This window comes from Mus caroli, chromosome 5, assembly GCF_900094665.2.
Source record: "Mus caroli chromosome 5, CAROLI_EIJ_v1.1, whole genome shotgun sequence".
NCBI lineage: Eukaryota > Metazoa > Chordata > Mammalia > Rodentia > Muridae > Mus > Mus caroli.
This window is the reverse complement of record NC_034574.1, coordinates 118,391,262-118,408,518: the sequence shown is the minus strand read 5'-3', so window position 1 is coordinate 118,408,518 and position 17,257 is coordinate 118,391,262. Positions and strand designations below refer to the sequence as shown.

The 17,257-nt window shown below is 50.7% G+C and overlaps 1 protein-coding gene and 1 pseudogene across 3 annotated transcripts in view; one reads left to right on the top strand and one right to left on the bottom strand.

Annotated features, from left to right (window-relative positions):
* Positions 1-4,040: 4,040 nt before the first annotated feature.
* LOC110294940 lies at positions 4,041-5,815 on the bottom strand (annotated as a pseudogene). Its single transcript, XR_002377986.1, has 2 exons — positions 5,748-5,815; positions 4,041-4,698 (listed from the first exon to the last, which is right to left on the bottom strand). The product of XR_002377986.1 is annotated as a glyceraldehyde-3-phosphate dehydrogenase pseudogene (transcript).
* A 23-nt stretch (positions 5,816-5,838) lies between these two features.
* The window catches only part of Dhx37 (DEAH-box helicase 37), a 20,177-nt gene continuing 8,758 nt past the window's right edge, over positions 5,839-17,257 (top strand). The window contains exons 1-14 of one of the 2 annotated variants that reach the window (XM_021162476.2): positions 5,839-6,000; positions 8,012-8,181; positions 8,817-8,929; positions 9,697-10,036; positions 10,427-10,575; positions 11,335-11,427; positions 12,216-12,312; positions 13,011-13,124; positions 13,980-14,081; positions 14,217-14,331; positions 14,731-14,826; positions 15,064-15,140; positions 16,185-16,329; positions 17,004-17,080. In XM_021162476.2, coding sequence (XP_021018135.1) covers positions 5,898-6,000; positions 8,012-8,181; positions 8,817-8,929; positions 9,697-10,036; positions 10,427-10,575; positions 11,335-11,427; positions 12,216-12,312; positions 13,011-13,124; positions 13,980-14,081; positions 14,217-14,331; positions 14,731-14,826; positions 15,064-15,140; positions 16,185-16,329; positions 17,004-17,080 — 1,791 coding nt within the window. In that variant the 5' untranslated portion in view covers positions 5,839-5,897. Of the gene's footprint in view, positions 6,001-8,011; positions 8,182-8,816; positions 8,930-9,681; positions 10,037-10,426; positions 10,576-11,334; positions 11,428-12,215; positions 12,313-13,010; positions 13,125-13,979; positions 14,082-14,216; positions 14,332-14,730; positions 14,827-15,063; positions 15,141-16,184; positions 16,330-17,003; positions 17,081-17,257 lie in introns of both variants that reach the window. The other variant, XM_029477955.1, reaches the window with a different exon arrangement.

Below are 17,257 nucleotides of genomic sequence, written 5' to 3'. Positions count from 1 at the left end.
ATTTATTTATTATATGTAAGTACACTGTAGCTGTCCTCAGATACTCCAGAAGAGGGCATTAGATTTCGTTACGGATGGTTGTGAGCCACCATGTGGTTGCTGGGATTTGAACTCGGGACCTTCAGAAGAGCAATTGGCACTTCACTGAGCCATCTCGCCAGCTCCCTACAGTAATAATTCTTAAGGGAGAGTTTTTAAGGAACTGGGGAGGGGCTGGAGACCCAGGTTTAGTTCCCAGCACCCAGCCATTTGTTAGTGCTAGCTCTACAGGAACTGACACCTCTTCTGCCCTCTGTGGACAATCAGGCACGCGTGTGGTGCATGTACATTTACATGGGCAAAACATTCATAAAAATGAATAAACTTCATTTGAAATGGGCCAGAGATGTAACCCACCTGCAGGACACTTACTTGCCTAGGGCATGGAAGGCCTTATGTCCAAGCTCCAGAACCATAAAAATTTAATAAATATATAAATGTCTAGGAGATAGCACCCTGGCACATACAGTTGTTCAGGGAGAAGTTTCCTATCTAGGGCTTGCCTAGAAATCTCCTGATGGAGTTGATCACAGCCCAGCTCCTCTGCTAACAAACCCTTGAGAGACTTGTACTACCTATAGGACGAGCTTTATCTGGACAGCGAGAAAACCTTCACCCCAATGTTCTTCTCTTCGGCCTCGCAGAGCTCACCTTTCACCCAATTCAGCCTGGCCCTTTTTCAGTCTTATCTCATGGGCCTCTTGTGCCCAGGAGTTATATCAGGTCACTTTTCTCCTGTGTCCTTTAGAACCTCAATTTATTTCCTAAACTCCAGGACATAACCTTCAGAGGATAAATTTTCCACTTTCCTTCTATATCCTATATCAAACAAACTGAGTCTTGTTGAACAAGAGTGTGACAACCAGGAAGATAAAGCTTCATCCTGTCCAAAGAGAGAATACTGGAGCCAGGCACTTGTGACCAACTCTGTTAGTGACCAATCCCAGCACTTGGGAGGCAGAACCACACAGATCTCTGTAAGTTCGAGGCCAACCAGGTCTACACAGAGAGTTCCAGGATAGCTAAGGTTACACAGAGAAAACCTGTCTCATGAGACAAATATAGAGAACATTGGGGCCAGAGCCTAGGGCAGCAGGGAGAATGCACTGACCAACTGCAAAGGCTCAGGGTCCATCCCCAACACCACGAAAGAGAGAAATCAAAGCTGAGGTCTCTCCCTATGTGAGATCTTTTACTGTGCAAGCATGAGAACCTGAGTTCAACTCTGCAACATCCACTCAAAAAGAAAATTTAAAATTACTTTCAAACTGCATTCTAGAAGTTTCAATACCAAGAGCTTGATTTACTTCTTCATGAGTTGTCTTTTTGTATATTTTTTACTGATATTTTTATGTGTCAAATTTTTTTTTGTTTGTTTTTCCAGACAGGGTTTCTCTGTGTAGCCCTGGCTGTCCTGGAACTCACTTTGTAGACCAGGCTGGCCTTCAAAGTCAGAAATCTGCCTGCCTCTGCCTCCCAAGTGCTGGGATTAAAGGCGTGCGCCACCATCGCTTGGCTTTTTTTTTTTCCTTTTGAGACATGGTCTCACGTTATAGCTACATCAGGCCTGAACTCAAGAGATTCACCTGCTTCTGTCTCGGAAGTTCTGAGACTGAAGGCATGTGCCACCACGTTGTGCTAAAATTGTGAAAGGGCCTAACAACAGCATACACGAAACAGGCAGGCAGATCTCTAGGAGTAGCAGACCAACCTGTTTTAAAGGGCGATATTAACACAATTAAACAGGGTCTCAGTATGTAGCCTTGGCTGACCTGAAATTGATTATGTAGACAGGCTGACCTCAGACTCACAGAGACCGTCTGTCTGCTTCCATATCCCCCTCCATATGCATCACCATGCCTAGCAAGATTTTTTAGAACTATGTTTATATCTGTGAGTGGGTACGTATACTCAATTACAGACACCCTCAGAGGCCACGGGCACTGGATGCCTTGAAACTAAGTTTCAGGTAGCTGGGGTCAACCCAATGCAGGCGCTGGGAGCTGAACTCTGGCCCTCTGCAAGAGCAGAGTGGGTTCTTCAGTGCTAAACCACCTCTCCTGACCACTTTTCTGTTCACTCTTATGAAATACATCCATGGCAATGTGTGTGCCCTTTTCTTATCATCATGGCAATGTGTGTCTGGGATATTCTCCGTATCTTCTGGAGTTTTATTCCTATATACTATTTTATTACATTTATGTTTGTAGGAGGAGTGGGTGCCATGATTTGTATGTGCCACAGTGGAGGAGTTAGGTTTTTTTGTTTTTGTTTTTTGTTTTTTGTTTTTCAAGACAGGGTTTCCCTGTATAGCCCTGGCTGTCCTGGAACTCACTCTGTAGACCAGGCTGGCCTTGAACTCAGAAATCCGCCTGCCCCTGTCTCCCAAGTGCTGAGATTAAAGGCGTGAGCCACCACTGCCCAGCAAGGAATTAATTTTAAAGAGTCAGTTCTCTTCATCCACCATGGGTTCTGGGGATTGAACTCAGGTTTTGTGGAAAGTCCCTTTATTTGCTAAGACAGTGCACAACTTTGATCTCAGCATCTGGGAAGCAGAGGCAGGTAGATCTCTGTGAGTTTGAGGTCAGTCTGGTTTACAGAGTGAGTTCCAGGACAATCAGGACTATGAGAGAGATCCCATCTAAAAATTATTTTATTATCATTATTATTTGTGTGTCTGTGTCTGTGTATCTGTGTATGTGTCGATGTCTGTGTGTCTATGTGTATGTGTCTCTGTGTGTGTATGTCTGTGTGTGTCTGTGTGTATGTCTCTGTGTGTCTGTGTTTGTGTGTCTATGTATGTCTGTGTGTGTCTGTGTGTCCGTGTGTATATCTCTATGTGTCTGTATATGTCTATGTGTCTCTGTGTGTGTGTGTGTGTGTGTGTGTGTGTGTGTGTTTGTGTAGGATCCATGATCAGACCCCTGGTTTAGGAGTCAATTGTCATTACCTGCTAAGCCATCTCACTGGACTCTGTAATTTTTTTCTCAAAGACAGGGTTTTGTTATGTAACCCAAACTCGTTCCCCTCACCCCTTTTTTTACCTTCTTTTTTCTTTTCCTTCCTTTTTGAGATAGGGTTTCAGGTAAGCCATGCTGCCCTTTAGAGACAAGGCCACCTTTGAACTTCTTATCTTTCTGTTTCTACCTTCCAAGATCTGGAATTTCAGTGTGCCACCACACCCCCCTCAGATTAATTCTTAAACAGAAGAAAATGTAGTACAATATAACCATTCTACTTGCAAGGTAATTACAGGGTTCAGAAATGCTTCCGAGTGAGCCTCAGATCAAGTGACAGAGTGAGGGTTTAAACCACTTAAGAAGATGTCTTCTTTTTACATTCTCTGTTTCTGCCATGGAAATATTTTACACTTCTTCCTGTGGAACTAATCCACCTGACCTGTGGAGATATCAGAAAACACGGGTTCACAAAGCGAGGAGAGAGGAGACGTTTGTATTAGGGGCAGAATTGTAGTTTATATGTTTAGTCAAATTAACACTAAAGATTTATCTTATTTTTATTTATGTGTGAGTGCTTTGCCTGCATACCATGGTGATTTATTATGTGCACCGTATGTGTATCTAGTGCTCTCAAAGGTCAGAAGAAGGTACTGAAGTTAGGAAGAGCTGTGAGCCACTATGTAGGAGCTAGGAACTGAAACTGGGTCCTCTGCAAGAGCAGCAAGTGCTCTTAACTACTGAGCCATCTCTCCAGCCCCTTATTATTTATTTATTACTATGCTTGCTTTGTTTTGGTGCAGCAAACTTTATTGATGGTATTCAAGAGAGTAGGGAGAGCTCCCTAAGCCCCTCCTGTTATTATGGGGGTCTGGCATGGAAATTGTGAGGGAGATGCTCAGTGTTGGGGACTGAGTTGGGACAGGGATTCGTCAGCACCTGAGAGCCTCTCTCTTGCTCTCAGTGTCCTTGCTGGGGTGGGTGGTCCAGGGTTTCTTACTCCTTGGAGGCCATGTAGGCCATGAGGTCCACCACCTTGTTGCTTTAGCTGTGTTCATTGCCATAGCAGAAGATGAGCTTTACAAAGTTGTCATTGAAGGGAGCAGGGAGGACATCAAGCCACAGCTTTTCAGAGGGGCCATCCACAGTCTTCTGAGTGGCAGTGATGGCATAGACTGTGGTCATGAGCCCTTCCACGATGCAAAATTTGTCACGGATGACCTTGGCCNGGGNGGGGGGGGGGTGGTTTAAGCAGTTGGTGGTGCAGAATGCATTGCTGACAATCTTGAGTGAGTTGTCATATTTTTCATGGTTCACAAACATGGGGGCATCGGCAGAAGGGGAGGAGATGATGACCCTTTTGGCCCCACCCTTCAAGTGGGCCCCGGCCTTCTCCATGGTGGTGAAGACGCCAGTAGACTCCACGACATACTCAGCACCGACATCACCCCATTTGATGTTAGTGGGATCTTGCTTTTGGAAGATGGTGATGGGCTTCCCGTTGATGACAAGCTTCCCATTCTCAGCCTTGACTGTGCCGTTGAATTTGCCATGGGTGGAGTCATCCTGGAACATGTAGACCATGTAGTTGAGGTCAATAAAGGGGTTGTTGATGGCAACAATCTTTACTTTGCCAAGTGCAGCACAGAAGGCAGCCCTGGTAACCAGGTGCCCAATATGGCCAAATCCATTCACACCAAACCTTCAGCACATACCAAACTTTCAGCATTTTGTCTACGGGACAAGGCTGGCACTGCACAAGAAGATGTCAGCTGTCTCTGGAACGGAGGAACAGAGAGCTACTTTTGCTTTTTGTTGACAGGGTTTCTCTTATGTATCCCTGGAACTTGCTCTGTAAACCGGGCTAGCTTTGAATTCAGAGATCCACCTGCCTCTGCCTCCTGAATGCTGGAATTAAAGGTGTCTATCCCCTATTTTGGGGATATAGCTATGGCTGATCTGGAAACATACATACCAGGCTGGTCACAAACTCACAGAAATCTACTTACTTCTGCCCTCTGCCTTCTGAGTGCTGGATGGAATTAAAGGCTCCCACACCTGGTGATTTATTGTATTTTTACGTGTGTGTATGTGTGTGTGTGTCTGTCTGTCTGTGTATTTTTTACGTGTGTATTTTAGACACATTAGCGCAGTCTGTCTGTCTATTTTTTACCTGTGTATTTTAGACACATTAGCGCAGTTCCCATGGAGGCCAGAAGATGGCGTCGCATCACCTGGAACGGTTGTGTCACTGCTTTTTTGTTTTGTTTTTCGAGACAGGGTTTCTCTGTACAGCCCTGGCTGTCCTAGAACTCACTCTGTAGAGCAGGCTGGCCTCGAACTCAGAAACCCGCCTGCCTCTGCCTCCCAAGTGCTGGTATTAAAGAATGCCATTGCTCTAAACGGCTGAGCCATCTCTTCAGCCCCGAATTAATATTGTTATAAAGTTCAAATGTCTCAGGTCATATCTGGCAGGACAGTTTGGTCTTAAAACTCAGGGGGCTGGTGAGATGGCTCAGTGGGTAAGAGCACCCGACTGCTCTTCCGAAGGTCCAGAGTTCAAATCCCAGCAACCACATGGTGGCTCACAAGAAGACAACTACAGTGTACTAATATAATAAATAAATAAATCTTTAAAAAAACAAAACAAAACAAAAAAAAAAACTCAGGCTCCTCAGGCATATCTAGGCCCGGCCCCCTTATTTACATAAGGACCGCCCACAGACAGAGTACGCCCGCCTCTTCCGCTACGACCTCCCTTTCCGGCGCGTCGGGCCTCCAGCTCCGCCCCTCAGCTGCTGAGGCGCGCTCTTGCGCATGCGCAACCCGGAAGTCTCCTAGCCAGGTTCGGGTTCCCTGGGAGCTGGGCTGAGGGAGCCACGCGCGTGGCGCGAGGGAGCCATGGGGAAGCTGCGACGCCGCTACAACGTGAAGGGGCGGCTGCAGGCCGATCCCCGGCCCTCCAAGGGCCCTGAAGCGCCTCCCGTGCGGCTGGAACTGGAGGGTGAGAAGCCGGGGACCGGGAGGGTCGCTGGAGTGGGAGCCGGGTTCCACATGACCCGCACAGGGGGCGTGACAGCCGCTCTACCGCGGTATGGGGGTACTGCCCGGAGTATGGCGCGCAGATTACTTCTTTGCATCCACTCCCAGGCCTGTCGGAATCATTTCCTTCCCAGACACCCGTAAATGTGTGTTTCAGACCAGGTCGGTTAGCGGAGCGCCAGGCTGAGTGTTCGGGTGCTGGGGTGTCTGATTACCCGGGACTGTTCTGGTCTCTGGGAATAGTGACAGCAGAATCGGAGATGGAAAACCCTGTCAACTCCAGGCATGCCTGCTTACCCGGAGCCGACAAGCACAGAGAAACGATAAAATGTGTAGTAAATGGCAGGCACTCGGGTAGGTGCTAGAGGGATAGAGCAGAAGATGGGAGAGAGTGGTGTACTGGGGAAAGTAAAATGGATAGTAAAATGTCAAAACCTTCTGGAGACCTGGGTGGGGAAACCCAAGGACTAGGGGACATCGGAGTTTGCGAGTTGTATAGATGATTGGGACAATATGGTAGTTCATTCCTGTAACCCCAGCTTAGGAGTTTGGGGTGGGAGGATCCCTACAGGTTTGAGGTCAGTCTGGGTTACAGAGTGAGACCTTGTCTTAACAGACAAACCAACCAACCAACCAACAAACAAAAAAGGCTGTGTATATGAGAGAGACAGATACACTTGTAAACCTAGCTCTAGGGAGTGATATTCATCTGAGGGCACCTGGACCATGTAGCATGTACCAGGCCAGCTCATTGCCTCAATCCCCAACTTCTAAAAGAGGAAGTGAGGAGCTATGGAAGACTTAGCAGAAGAGGGACAGGATGAAGGGTAACGTGTCACCATGGCATATTGGTTGTGCCATTAAGAAAAGCATTACAGGTTGAAGGATGATGGGGAGGGAGGCTGGGGTTGATGCTGGAACGAGTGTTTGGATTCTGGTGTATTTCAAAGGAGAGCTGGCTGGAGTTGCTGACTGACTGAGCTTGCGAGTAAGCATAAAGGTGATGAGCATGGGCATTGGTAAGGTTGTGGGAGAAGGCAGATGTGGGGTATGAGTACTTGAGGCTCTGCAGACGTTCAAAGGAAAACTGAAAGCTATTGACTCAGCTCTCAAGACAGGCAAGTTCAGGGGAAACACTTTTGTATATAGATGGCACTTATGTAAGTCTGATGAGTAGAGTTTTGGCTTGCTGAGAAGAGAGAGTCCAGCCCTGAAGGAGAGGGGCGTAGAGGAGAGCAGGGAGGAGGGTGCTGACCCAGAACTTGTGAAAAGGACTCACCTTCCCTCTCAGATGTTCCCTGGGGTTCTGAAGGGAGGAAGAATATTGGTTGGAATAGCAGAAGGCATGGTCAGGATCAGGCATGGACAGGATCAGGATGGTTCAGGACGGGGGAAGTGCTAAAGTGATCCAGTAGAATCAAGTATGTCTTCCTGGCTCCTAAGACTTGGGTTTGGGGCATGCCACTTCACTTACCTCTACCTCGGTTTTCATATCTATAAAATGGGATTTAACTTTTCCTCAGTGGAATCATAACACCTTCTGGCACAGCCCACAGCTCAGTAGCCTAGTTCTGAGCACTCCTCAGGGTTCCATGTATCCCAGGCTGGCCTGTGTAGTCAGGGGTGACTGAACTTCTGGTCCTCTCGCTGTCCCCCCTCAAATGATTCCTTCCCGAACTGCCATACTTGGTTTTATGTGGTGTTGGGGTTGGAACCCAGGGCTCTCAGCATGGTAGCCAGGTTCCCTCCCACCTGAGCTACATCCCCATCCCCACCCCCAGCCCCTCAAGAATGTCATAGCTTGGTAATGCTAACAGTTGCGGCACGCAGACCCTTGTGCAGCACTCAGAGATTGGTAGGTGACCTCGGCCACCTGCAGGAGGTGGTGACCTCATTTGATATTTGTCATGAGTAAGCATGGAGGACGCCCTGTGACTTTTTGCCCCCTAGTAAGACTGTGTTCGTCTTTTCAGACAAGGATGTGTTGAAAGGAGTTGATGAAAGCAATGCTCTGGTGCTGCCCGGGAAGAGAAAGAAGAAGACCAAGGCGCCACCCCCATCCAAGAAAGAGAGGAAGCCCCTGACGAAGAAGGAGAGGAAGGTGCTACAGAAGGTCTTAGAACAGAAGGAGAAGAAGAGCCAGGTACACCTCACTGTGGCTGGTCTGCACCAGCTCTCCAGATCAGGGGGCTGGAGGGGAGTCTTGTTATCTCTGCAGCAAGATTGTCTAGTAGAACTTACTGAAAGGAGGGAAGTGTTTCGTGTCTATCCAGAGACATAGTAGACATTGGGAGCCTCTGGATGTGCTGGCCTAATTTTAAAATCATGTACATTCTTTATGTGTACATAAAGCATAAAGGTACGCGTCAAAATCAACAAAACCAATACTGCCGTGGCTCTCAAGGAATGAAAGAAATCACATGGCCGTGTGGGTAGCCTAGGGACTGGCCAAATGAGAAGTCACATCTGTCCTCAGGACAGCAGTGGATATCATGCTTTATTCAGTCTGGTTGCTGTGCATTGGGACAGCCAGTGCTTATAGCACATGATGCTACAGAGCTGTGGCTCATGATGCTGGGTTCTGTTAATGGCGAAGAAAGAGCTAACCTATGTGTTCAGAACACCTCATAGCTGTTGGGTGACATCTTGCCCTATAATTTAAAGTCAGTATTAACTAGGCTAAGATCCCCCAAAAGCCTGGCCTCCCCAGGAGAAGGCCTGGGACCTGGTCAGTGGTCAGTAGCTGCCTGGTAGCCAGTGCTCTCATACCTTTCCCAGCGTGCCGAATTGCTGCAGAAACTGAGTGAAGTCCAAGTATCGGAGGCCGAGATGAGTCTCTTCTACACCACAGCCAAGCTCGGCACTGGGGACCGCATGTATCATATCAAAGAGTGAGTCACGGAGCCTGAGAGGGCTTATATCTCATGTTTTCTTGCAAGGGGAGGGGCGGGAAGTGGGGGGTTAACCATACTGAATGCACCTCTAGTAGTGCACCTGACTGGCAGCTGATATGTCACAAGTAGGTCAGTTCCTCATCAGTCATGACCTTGATTTCACACCACAAAGGCCCCACTCGCCATGAAACCACCTCTTGATGTTCTGTGTGACATCAGGACTTCAGTGGCTTCACATTGAAAACCCACTTCCCCCTACTGGAACTGTGGGGCCACCCCCGGCTGGCATTCCTGCAGGGCATCACACCCCAGACCAGCCACAAGCACGCGCACACACAGACACACGCACACGCACAGTGTCCCTGTTCAGGGCACTGATGTTGGGTGAGTGTGCACTGCCTCAGCCTCACTGGACCTGAGGTAGAACAAGGAGCAAAATGTTTATTTCCCTTTGGAAGGCACTGGTGTTTGTTAGCCACATATTCATGTATCTGCACCCAGAAAATGAACCCAAAGGTAAGGCAGAGACAAGGGGCCATCTAGGAAAGGGACTGGCATCTGGGACTGAACCCAGTGACACACAGTCTCCCAGGCAGGTGACTTTGAGCAGACACTTGAGTGTGATGATCTGTAAGAAGTGTGTCTCAGAGTAGGAACAGCCAGTGCAAAGGTCCTGAGATAAACGTGGTATGGGCTCTAGCGAGAGGCCCCCATACCTATATCAGATGTCCTAATGTCCCTGCCTCAAGTCTCTGCTCTCCCAGGAGGAAGTCTGACCAGCCTGCTGCCCGGGGCCAGGAGAAAGTCAGTAGCCTCAGCGGGGCCCACCGGAAGCGCCGCAGGTCATCATCAACAGAGGAAGCCTCTGAGTCTTCAGAAGATTCAGAGCCTGAGGAAGCCACAGCTGACCAACCTAGGACCAGCACAGGGACAGACCCAGTGCATCCGCCACCAGCTCCTTCTGGGATCAACAGCCCTGCACCCACCCCGCAGCCCCCTCCATCTGGGATCTCTGCACCTCCAAAAACACCAGCCTCTGCCCCGCCTCCACCCGTGGCCAAGCCTGCTGTATTCATCCCCGTGAACCGCACCCCTGAGATGCAGGTTCGTTCTTCTCTTCGGGTGGTTAAAGAGACAGGTTAGTGGGACCTCTTGATGGAAAGAAGCCACAGTGTCCACTTCTAGGAGCAGGGACATGGTTGTATATGTACGGGTGTTCTGCATGCCTGTATATATGTACACCACACGCATCCCTGCAGAGGTCAGATGAAGGCATTGGGTCCATTGGACTTGGACTTTAGGTGATTGTAAGCTGCCATGTGGCTGCAGGAAATTAAACCCAGGTCCTCTGCGAGAGCAGCCAATGCTCCTAACTGCCAGGCTCTCTCTGTAGCTCCTGGCTATGCACTGCAGACAGTGTGCATGCCTCTGTGGGCGGGCACCTCCTCACCTGCTCTCTGCAGCCTATCTCTCCAGTACCAACTTCTCCCACAGGAGGAGCGGCTCAAGCTCCCGATCCTCGCCGAGGAACAAGCCATCATGGAGGCGGTGGCTGAGCACCCCATTGTCATTGTGTGTGGCGAGACTGGCAGTGGGAAGACTACACAGGTGCCCCAGTTTCTCTACGAAGCAGGCTACAGCAGGTGGGGCTGGGCTGGGGGTGTCCCTCTACTCCCTGGGGACAGTGGCCACTTAGGTTCCAAGAGCCATTAAGGGCCTGAGCTCCAGCAGACACAGTCCTGGTTCTGCTTTGTGCGCTGTGTGACTTCAAACACATTTCCAGCCTCTCTTGGCATATTGTCACCTATGGGGATGACACTAAGCTCAGTGATCCCATAGGTTCAGTGACAAAGCGACAAGTGCCAGGCACATGGAGTAACGTGCTTCCTAGCATGGCCGTGTCACACTGTGCACTCACTGTGATCTTCTGTATCCCGACCCCCACCTCGTTCACCATGAAGTGAATTCAGTTGGCAGAAGAGTTGCCGAGGTGATGCAGAACTCTAGTGTCCTCTTCACCTGGGGCCCCTGCTCTGTCAGCATTTCTAGATGGTACTTGTCGTCCCTGTTGTCTGAGCTCAGGCTTTCTCTGGACTTACCAGTCTATTCAGGAATGACATGCAGCTCAGAAACCCCCCCTCACCCCCCCAGGAGAATTTTCCTCATTCTGATAGCATCCCTTGGAGATGCGTCCCAGCTGTGTACCGAGTTCTGCTAGGTCACCATCAGTGCTGTGCAGTGTGGGCTGCCCCCTGGCTGTCCTGTGGCTCTGCTGTACTGACACCGGGCAGGCGATGTTTGTACCCTGTTTTCTGGGTCTCGCCCTCAGTGACTAGTGACGATGAAGTGTATGTTGATGGCTCTGGGACAGACAGTCATGGCTAATGTGTCTTCTTCCCCAGTGAGGACAGCATCATCGGTGTCACAGAACCCCGCCGAGTGGCTGCAGTAGCCATGTCCCAGCGGGTAGCCAAGGAGATGAACCTGTCACATCGGTGAGATCCTGATTCCTGGGGATATAGGAGACTTTGCAGGCTTGCTGGGAGGAGGGTGCAGATGGGAGTCGTTTTGCCTCACTCCCAGGGATGGTCCAACAGAGACCTCTCAACCTGCTGAGGCAGGGGTTTCCGGGCAGGAAAGGATCCATCCAGGCAGGCACCCAGTGCTTGCTGATGGACACTGTGCCTGTGTAGAAGCGAGGCTAGAAGCAAGTGACAGCCTGCTAGTCAGCCAGTGGTGTAAGGCCATGTAAACACAGAATTCAGTCCTGAAACCCTTTGCCCTGGTTACATTTCTTTACACAATGGCACTGGGAATGGAAGCTAGGGCCTTGTGTGTACTAGGCAGCCGCTCTGCTACCAAGCTCCTCCTCGCCAGCCTTACATTTTTAACTTTTTTATTGTAAAATGTTTGTATGTCCAATATTAAATTGAGAGCATAATGAGCCCCAGGTACCTGAGGGTGTCAGTAGCTGCTGTCTATGTCCAGCCTTGCAGCGTCTCTACCATATAGTCAGTATATGGCTCTGGGTGTAAAGGCCTGCTTGTCTCCCAGTGAGCTTAGCCATGCTCTGTCCAAACCTACAATGTGCCTGGTGATACGTTTCCTTAATCTGGAGCTTCTCCCTGTCCTCAGCCCCAGAGACTAGAGCTTGGGACAAGCATGGCTGGGAGGGTCCTCCTCTGTCTCCCTTGAGGGGACCATGTACCCAGAGCCCCAGCCGGCTGTAGCTCTGGAGAGGTGACTAACCCTGAGATGAATCCCCCCCACCCCACCCGCATAGGGTTGTCTCCTACCAGATCCGCTACGAAGGGAATGTGACAGAAGAAACCAGGATCAAGTTCATGACCGACGGTGTGCTGCTCAAAGAGATCCAGAAGGTCAGTCGCCTGCCCGGGCCTCGTACAGGACATGGAGGGGTGGAGAGTAGAATGTCTCCTTGGTTGTGATCACCAGTGTGCTTGCCGCGTGTGGTGTTGAGCGTGTCCGTTCTTGGAACCTCAGTTGCTTGATCAGACAGTGATGGAGGGCACAGGGTCAGTGTGAGCTGAGAGGCCATGGGGTGAGTAAGCAAGAGGGACTGGGGATGTGGCTCAGGTGGTAGGGAGCTCTCCTAGCATTCCTGAAGCCCTGGGGTCCAGTCCTAGCATGCCTGAAGCCCTGGGTTCTAGCCCTAGCACCACACACACACAAACCAAAACAGAACAAAACAAAAGATCTGCTTGTCACCCAAGCACTTAGGAGGTGGGGTCAGGAGTATCGAGGTTCTTGGTCACATAGTTCAAAGCTAACCTGGGATAAATGAGAGACTGCCAAAAGATAGTAAGGGAGAGCAGACAGGAGCTTTTTTTTCTTTTTTTTTAAAGGAAAGAATAAAGAGAGCTTGCAACATTCGATAGCAGCCTGGCTCCTGGCTATTCACAGTAGCTGCAGGCAGTCAGGATGTCCTGCTGCTTCTCCCATGGGCCTCTAGGGGCTGCTGAGGAAGTGGAAGCAGTCTGAGGATTGGTCATGTGGTTCAGTGCCTGTGGTTGTGGGGGCTTGGTGGCACTCTGGTGTAACTCTCCCTCCCCCACAGGACTTCCTGCTGCTGAAATACAAGGTGGTGATCATCGATGAAGCCCACGAGCGGAGCGTCTACACAGACATCCTTCTAGGGCTCCTGTCCCGCATTGTGGCTCTCCGGGCCAAGGTGTGTGGGTGTGGGAAGTATGCAGGGAGGGCAGACTAAAATCACCTTGTCAGGGGTAGCAGAGGACACAGCTTCCCTGGGCATGAGTCATTGCCAGTGCCAGGCTGTAGCATTCCATTCTGTCCCTGTTGACTCATAGGCCCTTGGTCCAGTGTCATGCATAGTGAGTGATCTCTCCCCATCCAAGAGGCTCAGGTGGAAAGCTAAAAGTAGGCAGGCCTTGCTGGAGCTAGCTAAAGAGTACCCTTCCTCCGTGTCAGGCTCTGCAGGTTCATAGACTGCTGGGTTGAGCTCGCTACTCCCCAGGCCTGCCCCACTTTCCAGCTCTGTGCTCAGACAGTGGATGCAAGGGGCCAGCTCTGAGGGCATACTGTCTGAAGGGGCCTTGAAAAGCAGCCCTGTTTCTGTCCCTCAACAGGCAGCTCAGTGGAGAGGTGGGCGTTCTGGGGGTGCCATGTGCCCAGCCACATTGAAGGCAGGGATGGACAATGACCAGGAAAGGGTGGTATGCCAGTCCTCCTTCCTGGAGCCACCCTTGGTCAAGGTGGCAGGCAGTAGACCTATTCAGGATTGTGGGCTGTCAGCTGAGCCCTCCCCTGTCTCAGCGCTGATCGAATCTTTCACTTGGCTGTCTCATGAAGGTGGAGCCCTTTAGCTGACTTCATGGTCAGGTCTCTGGCCTGTGTCACCTGCAGAACCCAAGCAGAAAGGCTCCCTGTGGCTGGGTTTCATTTCCCCCGGGGGCAGCCTGAGGAATGCTTTTGCTGGTTATATGTAACCACAGAGCTGAGCGGTGCATAACTCCATGTACACTGTCTCCATGCTGAGCCTGAGTCACCAGACTGTCTTCCACAGAGGCACCTGCCCCTCAAGCTGCTCATCATGTCAGCCACATTGCGGGTGGAGGACTTCACCCAGAACCAGCGGCTCTTCACCATCCCTCCCCCGGTCATCAAGGTAGGTTTTGAGTAAGCCCACTACCAGCTTCGACCTGACCTTGACATGTGAGAACTGGTGGTGTTAAGGCTTAGGTCAGAGGTCAGAGAGACTTCTGGGCTGCGGCATTCCCATACCTTTGTGGACCTGTCACAGGTTGAGTCTAGGCAGTTCCCTGTGACAGTGCATTTCAACAAGCGGACCCCATTGGATGACTACAGTGGCGAATGCTTCAGGAAGGTCTGCAAGATCCACCGGATGCTGCCTGCAGGTGAGGCCTGATGGGACCGGTACAGCCCTCCTCCTCGTTGAGGACACAGGTTTGCCTTTCATCCCTCTGACAGCACAGGGAACAGTCAGAGTGGCATGGCGACTTCCCAAGCCTAAGCCCAAGCCACCTGGTGCCCCTCATATCTAAGGCAGAGATGGCAGGTCAAAGCATCCTCTTGAAAAGGGCAAGCATGGATGGCCTCTGGTCTTGAGAGTCCAAACGCAGCAAGCCCTGTTGAGTGTGCTGTTAGGTGCCCTCACCACTCTGCTGGCCTCCGGTAGTTGGCTTTCACCCACCCAGAACCTATCTCCCTGGGTCCCAGCTCCTGACTGTCCCAGCCTGTCAGCAGGTGCTTGCAAGGGTAAGTCTGTCAGGTAACTGGCTTGGTTCTCTCTGCAGGCGGCATCCTGGTGTTTCTCACAGGGCAGGCCGAGGTGCATGCACTTTGCCGTCGGCTTAGGAAGGCCTTCCCCATTCGTTGCTCCCAGCCACAAGGTAACTAAACATAGCCTCCTGTCGGAGCTCTCCGCCTGCTACCCTGAGCCTGGCAACTGGTGCCCTGATTGGGGCATCAGCTTCCACCTCAGTGTCCTCGAGGAGAGCCTGTGCCTTTGTACCCCCAAAACAGTATGCTCATCATTGCGGCAGTTTTGCTGTTGAGTGACAGGAGCAAAGTGCCAGCTGCCTACGTTGGCTACAGAAGTCTTTTCCCATTCTCTTCCTCCTTTACAGAAAAGGAAGAGGACTCAGCAGAAGGGATGCGGAGGTTTAAGAAGTCCCGGACAAGGGCTAGGAAGGCCCAGGCCATGGTACGTGGAAGTCCTGGAGACCTGTACTCTGCTGTTGCCAGCTTCACGAACTCTTTGGACTTAAGGGCCACTAGCATGAAATGAATGTAAAAGTCCATTTCATCTGACATGGCTGGGAGCCACGGGGGGGGGGGTGTCTGGGGTCACACTGGTCCAGCCCTGTTCCACAGCAGAGTCCTGGTGGATTACAATTCTAGAGGCTTGCAATGTTGAGTGTGTGTCTGTTATGATTTACAACACAGGGTCTGCCTGAGAGGATCCTGGAGCACAAAGCACAAATAGAGCCATAGGTGCTTGCTGAAGTAGGGAGATGTGCTGTCTGAAGCTGAGGGGCCAGCCAAGAGAGGGCCTCCCCAGGCACCCTGATAGCTGGATGCAGTGTCAGTGGCTTCTTGGTGGCCTGTACCCTCTTTATTCATTTAAGGTGGGCCAGGCAGCTTGTAAAAACTGTGTACATAACTCAAAACAGCCTTGTGAGATGACCCCATGCTCATATCTGACTTATTTATTTATTTATTTATTTATTTATTTATTTATATGCTTAGTTGGACAGAATTGTCACTATGTAATCCTGGCAGGCCTGGAATTGCTATGTAGACCAGGCTGTCTTTGAACTCACAGAGATCCGTTTGTCTCTGTCTCCAGAATACTGGGAATAAAGGTGTGTACCACCACACCTAACTCATACCTAAATTTTTAGAATTTCATTAGATTCATTTTATTTTATGTGCATGAGTGTTTATATATGTGTACCATGTGCATGCTTGGTGCCTAGGGAGGTCAGAGGAGGGAGTCAGACCCTCTGGAACTGGAATTAGAGATGGTTGTGAACTGCTGTGTGGGTTCTAGGAATCAAACCCAGGTCCTCTAAGAACAAGTGCTGTTAACTGCTCAGCCACTATCCAGCCCCCCATACCTAATTATTAATTAGGAATGAGGCAGAGAAGGTCATTGTTTACTGGCCTGGCCTTCCCTCGTACGACACTGTGTGTGGCTTGGTTCACACCCAGGTTACCTGAGCCCATGGTGTTGGCATGTCCTCAGGCCTTGCCCCAGATCAACCTGGACAATTACTCTGTGCTGCCAGCCGGCGAAGGTGATGAGGACAGGGAGGCAGAGATGGACGACGAAGAGGAGGCCCTGGGCTCTGACCTAGATCTGGACCTGGGTGACAGTGAGGCAAATGAAGGTGCGGCCTGGCAAAGCTCTGCGCTTGGGTTCGTTGCTCTCTGGTGTCAGCACAGGTCTGCTGAGCCCTATTGCATGAGAGGCCCTGTTGGCCACTGGGACCAGAAGAATCTAAGTCCTGTCCTCACACATGGGACCAAAAACATTCTGGCTCCTACTGGGATGTGAGCATAAAGGTGCTCCTTTCTGGTGGCTTTGGCCACTGGGGTCTCCTAAGGTCTTAATACTTTGACAGTGCTGGGGTCACCATCTCCAGGCTGGCCATTCCTGGGATAACATGGGCCTCATGCAATTGATGTCTAGATTCTCAGGGCCCCTGAGTATGTTGATGGAGAACTTCTTGCTACCCAGCTTGGGCTAGGCTGGGGGCGGGGGGTGGAGGGGAGAGAGAGTGAGAGAGAGAGAGAGAGAGAGACTTATGATTTTGTGTCCAAAAAAGGCTCTTTCTGTACTCAAGCCTGCCACACTGCACACTGTCTGGACACACACAGGGACTGGGGCCAGCTTACTCTCAGGGGATCCTGTGTATAGCAGACATGGCCCCAAGCCTGGGCTGGGTAGTGCCTCTCACTTGTGTGGATGGGGGGGATTTGGAGGTAGCCGGTCAGCTAGGAGCAGCCCTATGTCTGCGGCATCTCTTCAACCTGGATTCTGGTGTCTCATGCTTTCCTGCAGGTGAGCAGCCAGATGCCTCCCTGCCCCTTCACGTGCTCCCGCTCTACTCTTTGCTGGCCCCTGAGAAGCAGGCACAGGTAATGGGACAGCTCTTTAGAGCATTAGGATGTTGTGGGTCAAGCCTGGGGTGCTTTTCCATCTACTCACTGACCAGCCCCTGATAGTGGAGGAAATAGAAACCACTCCTGACAGTTGTGCTTGGAGCTTGGTGGACAGTGGTGGACCTTGCCTAGCTGCCAGCAATCATAGATTTT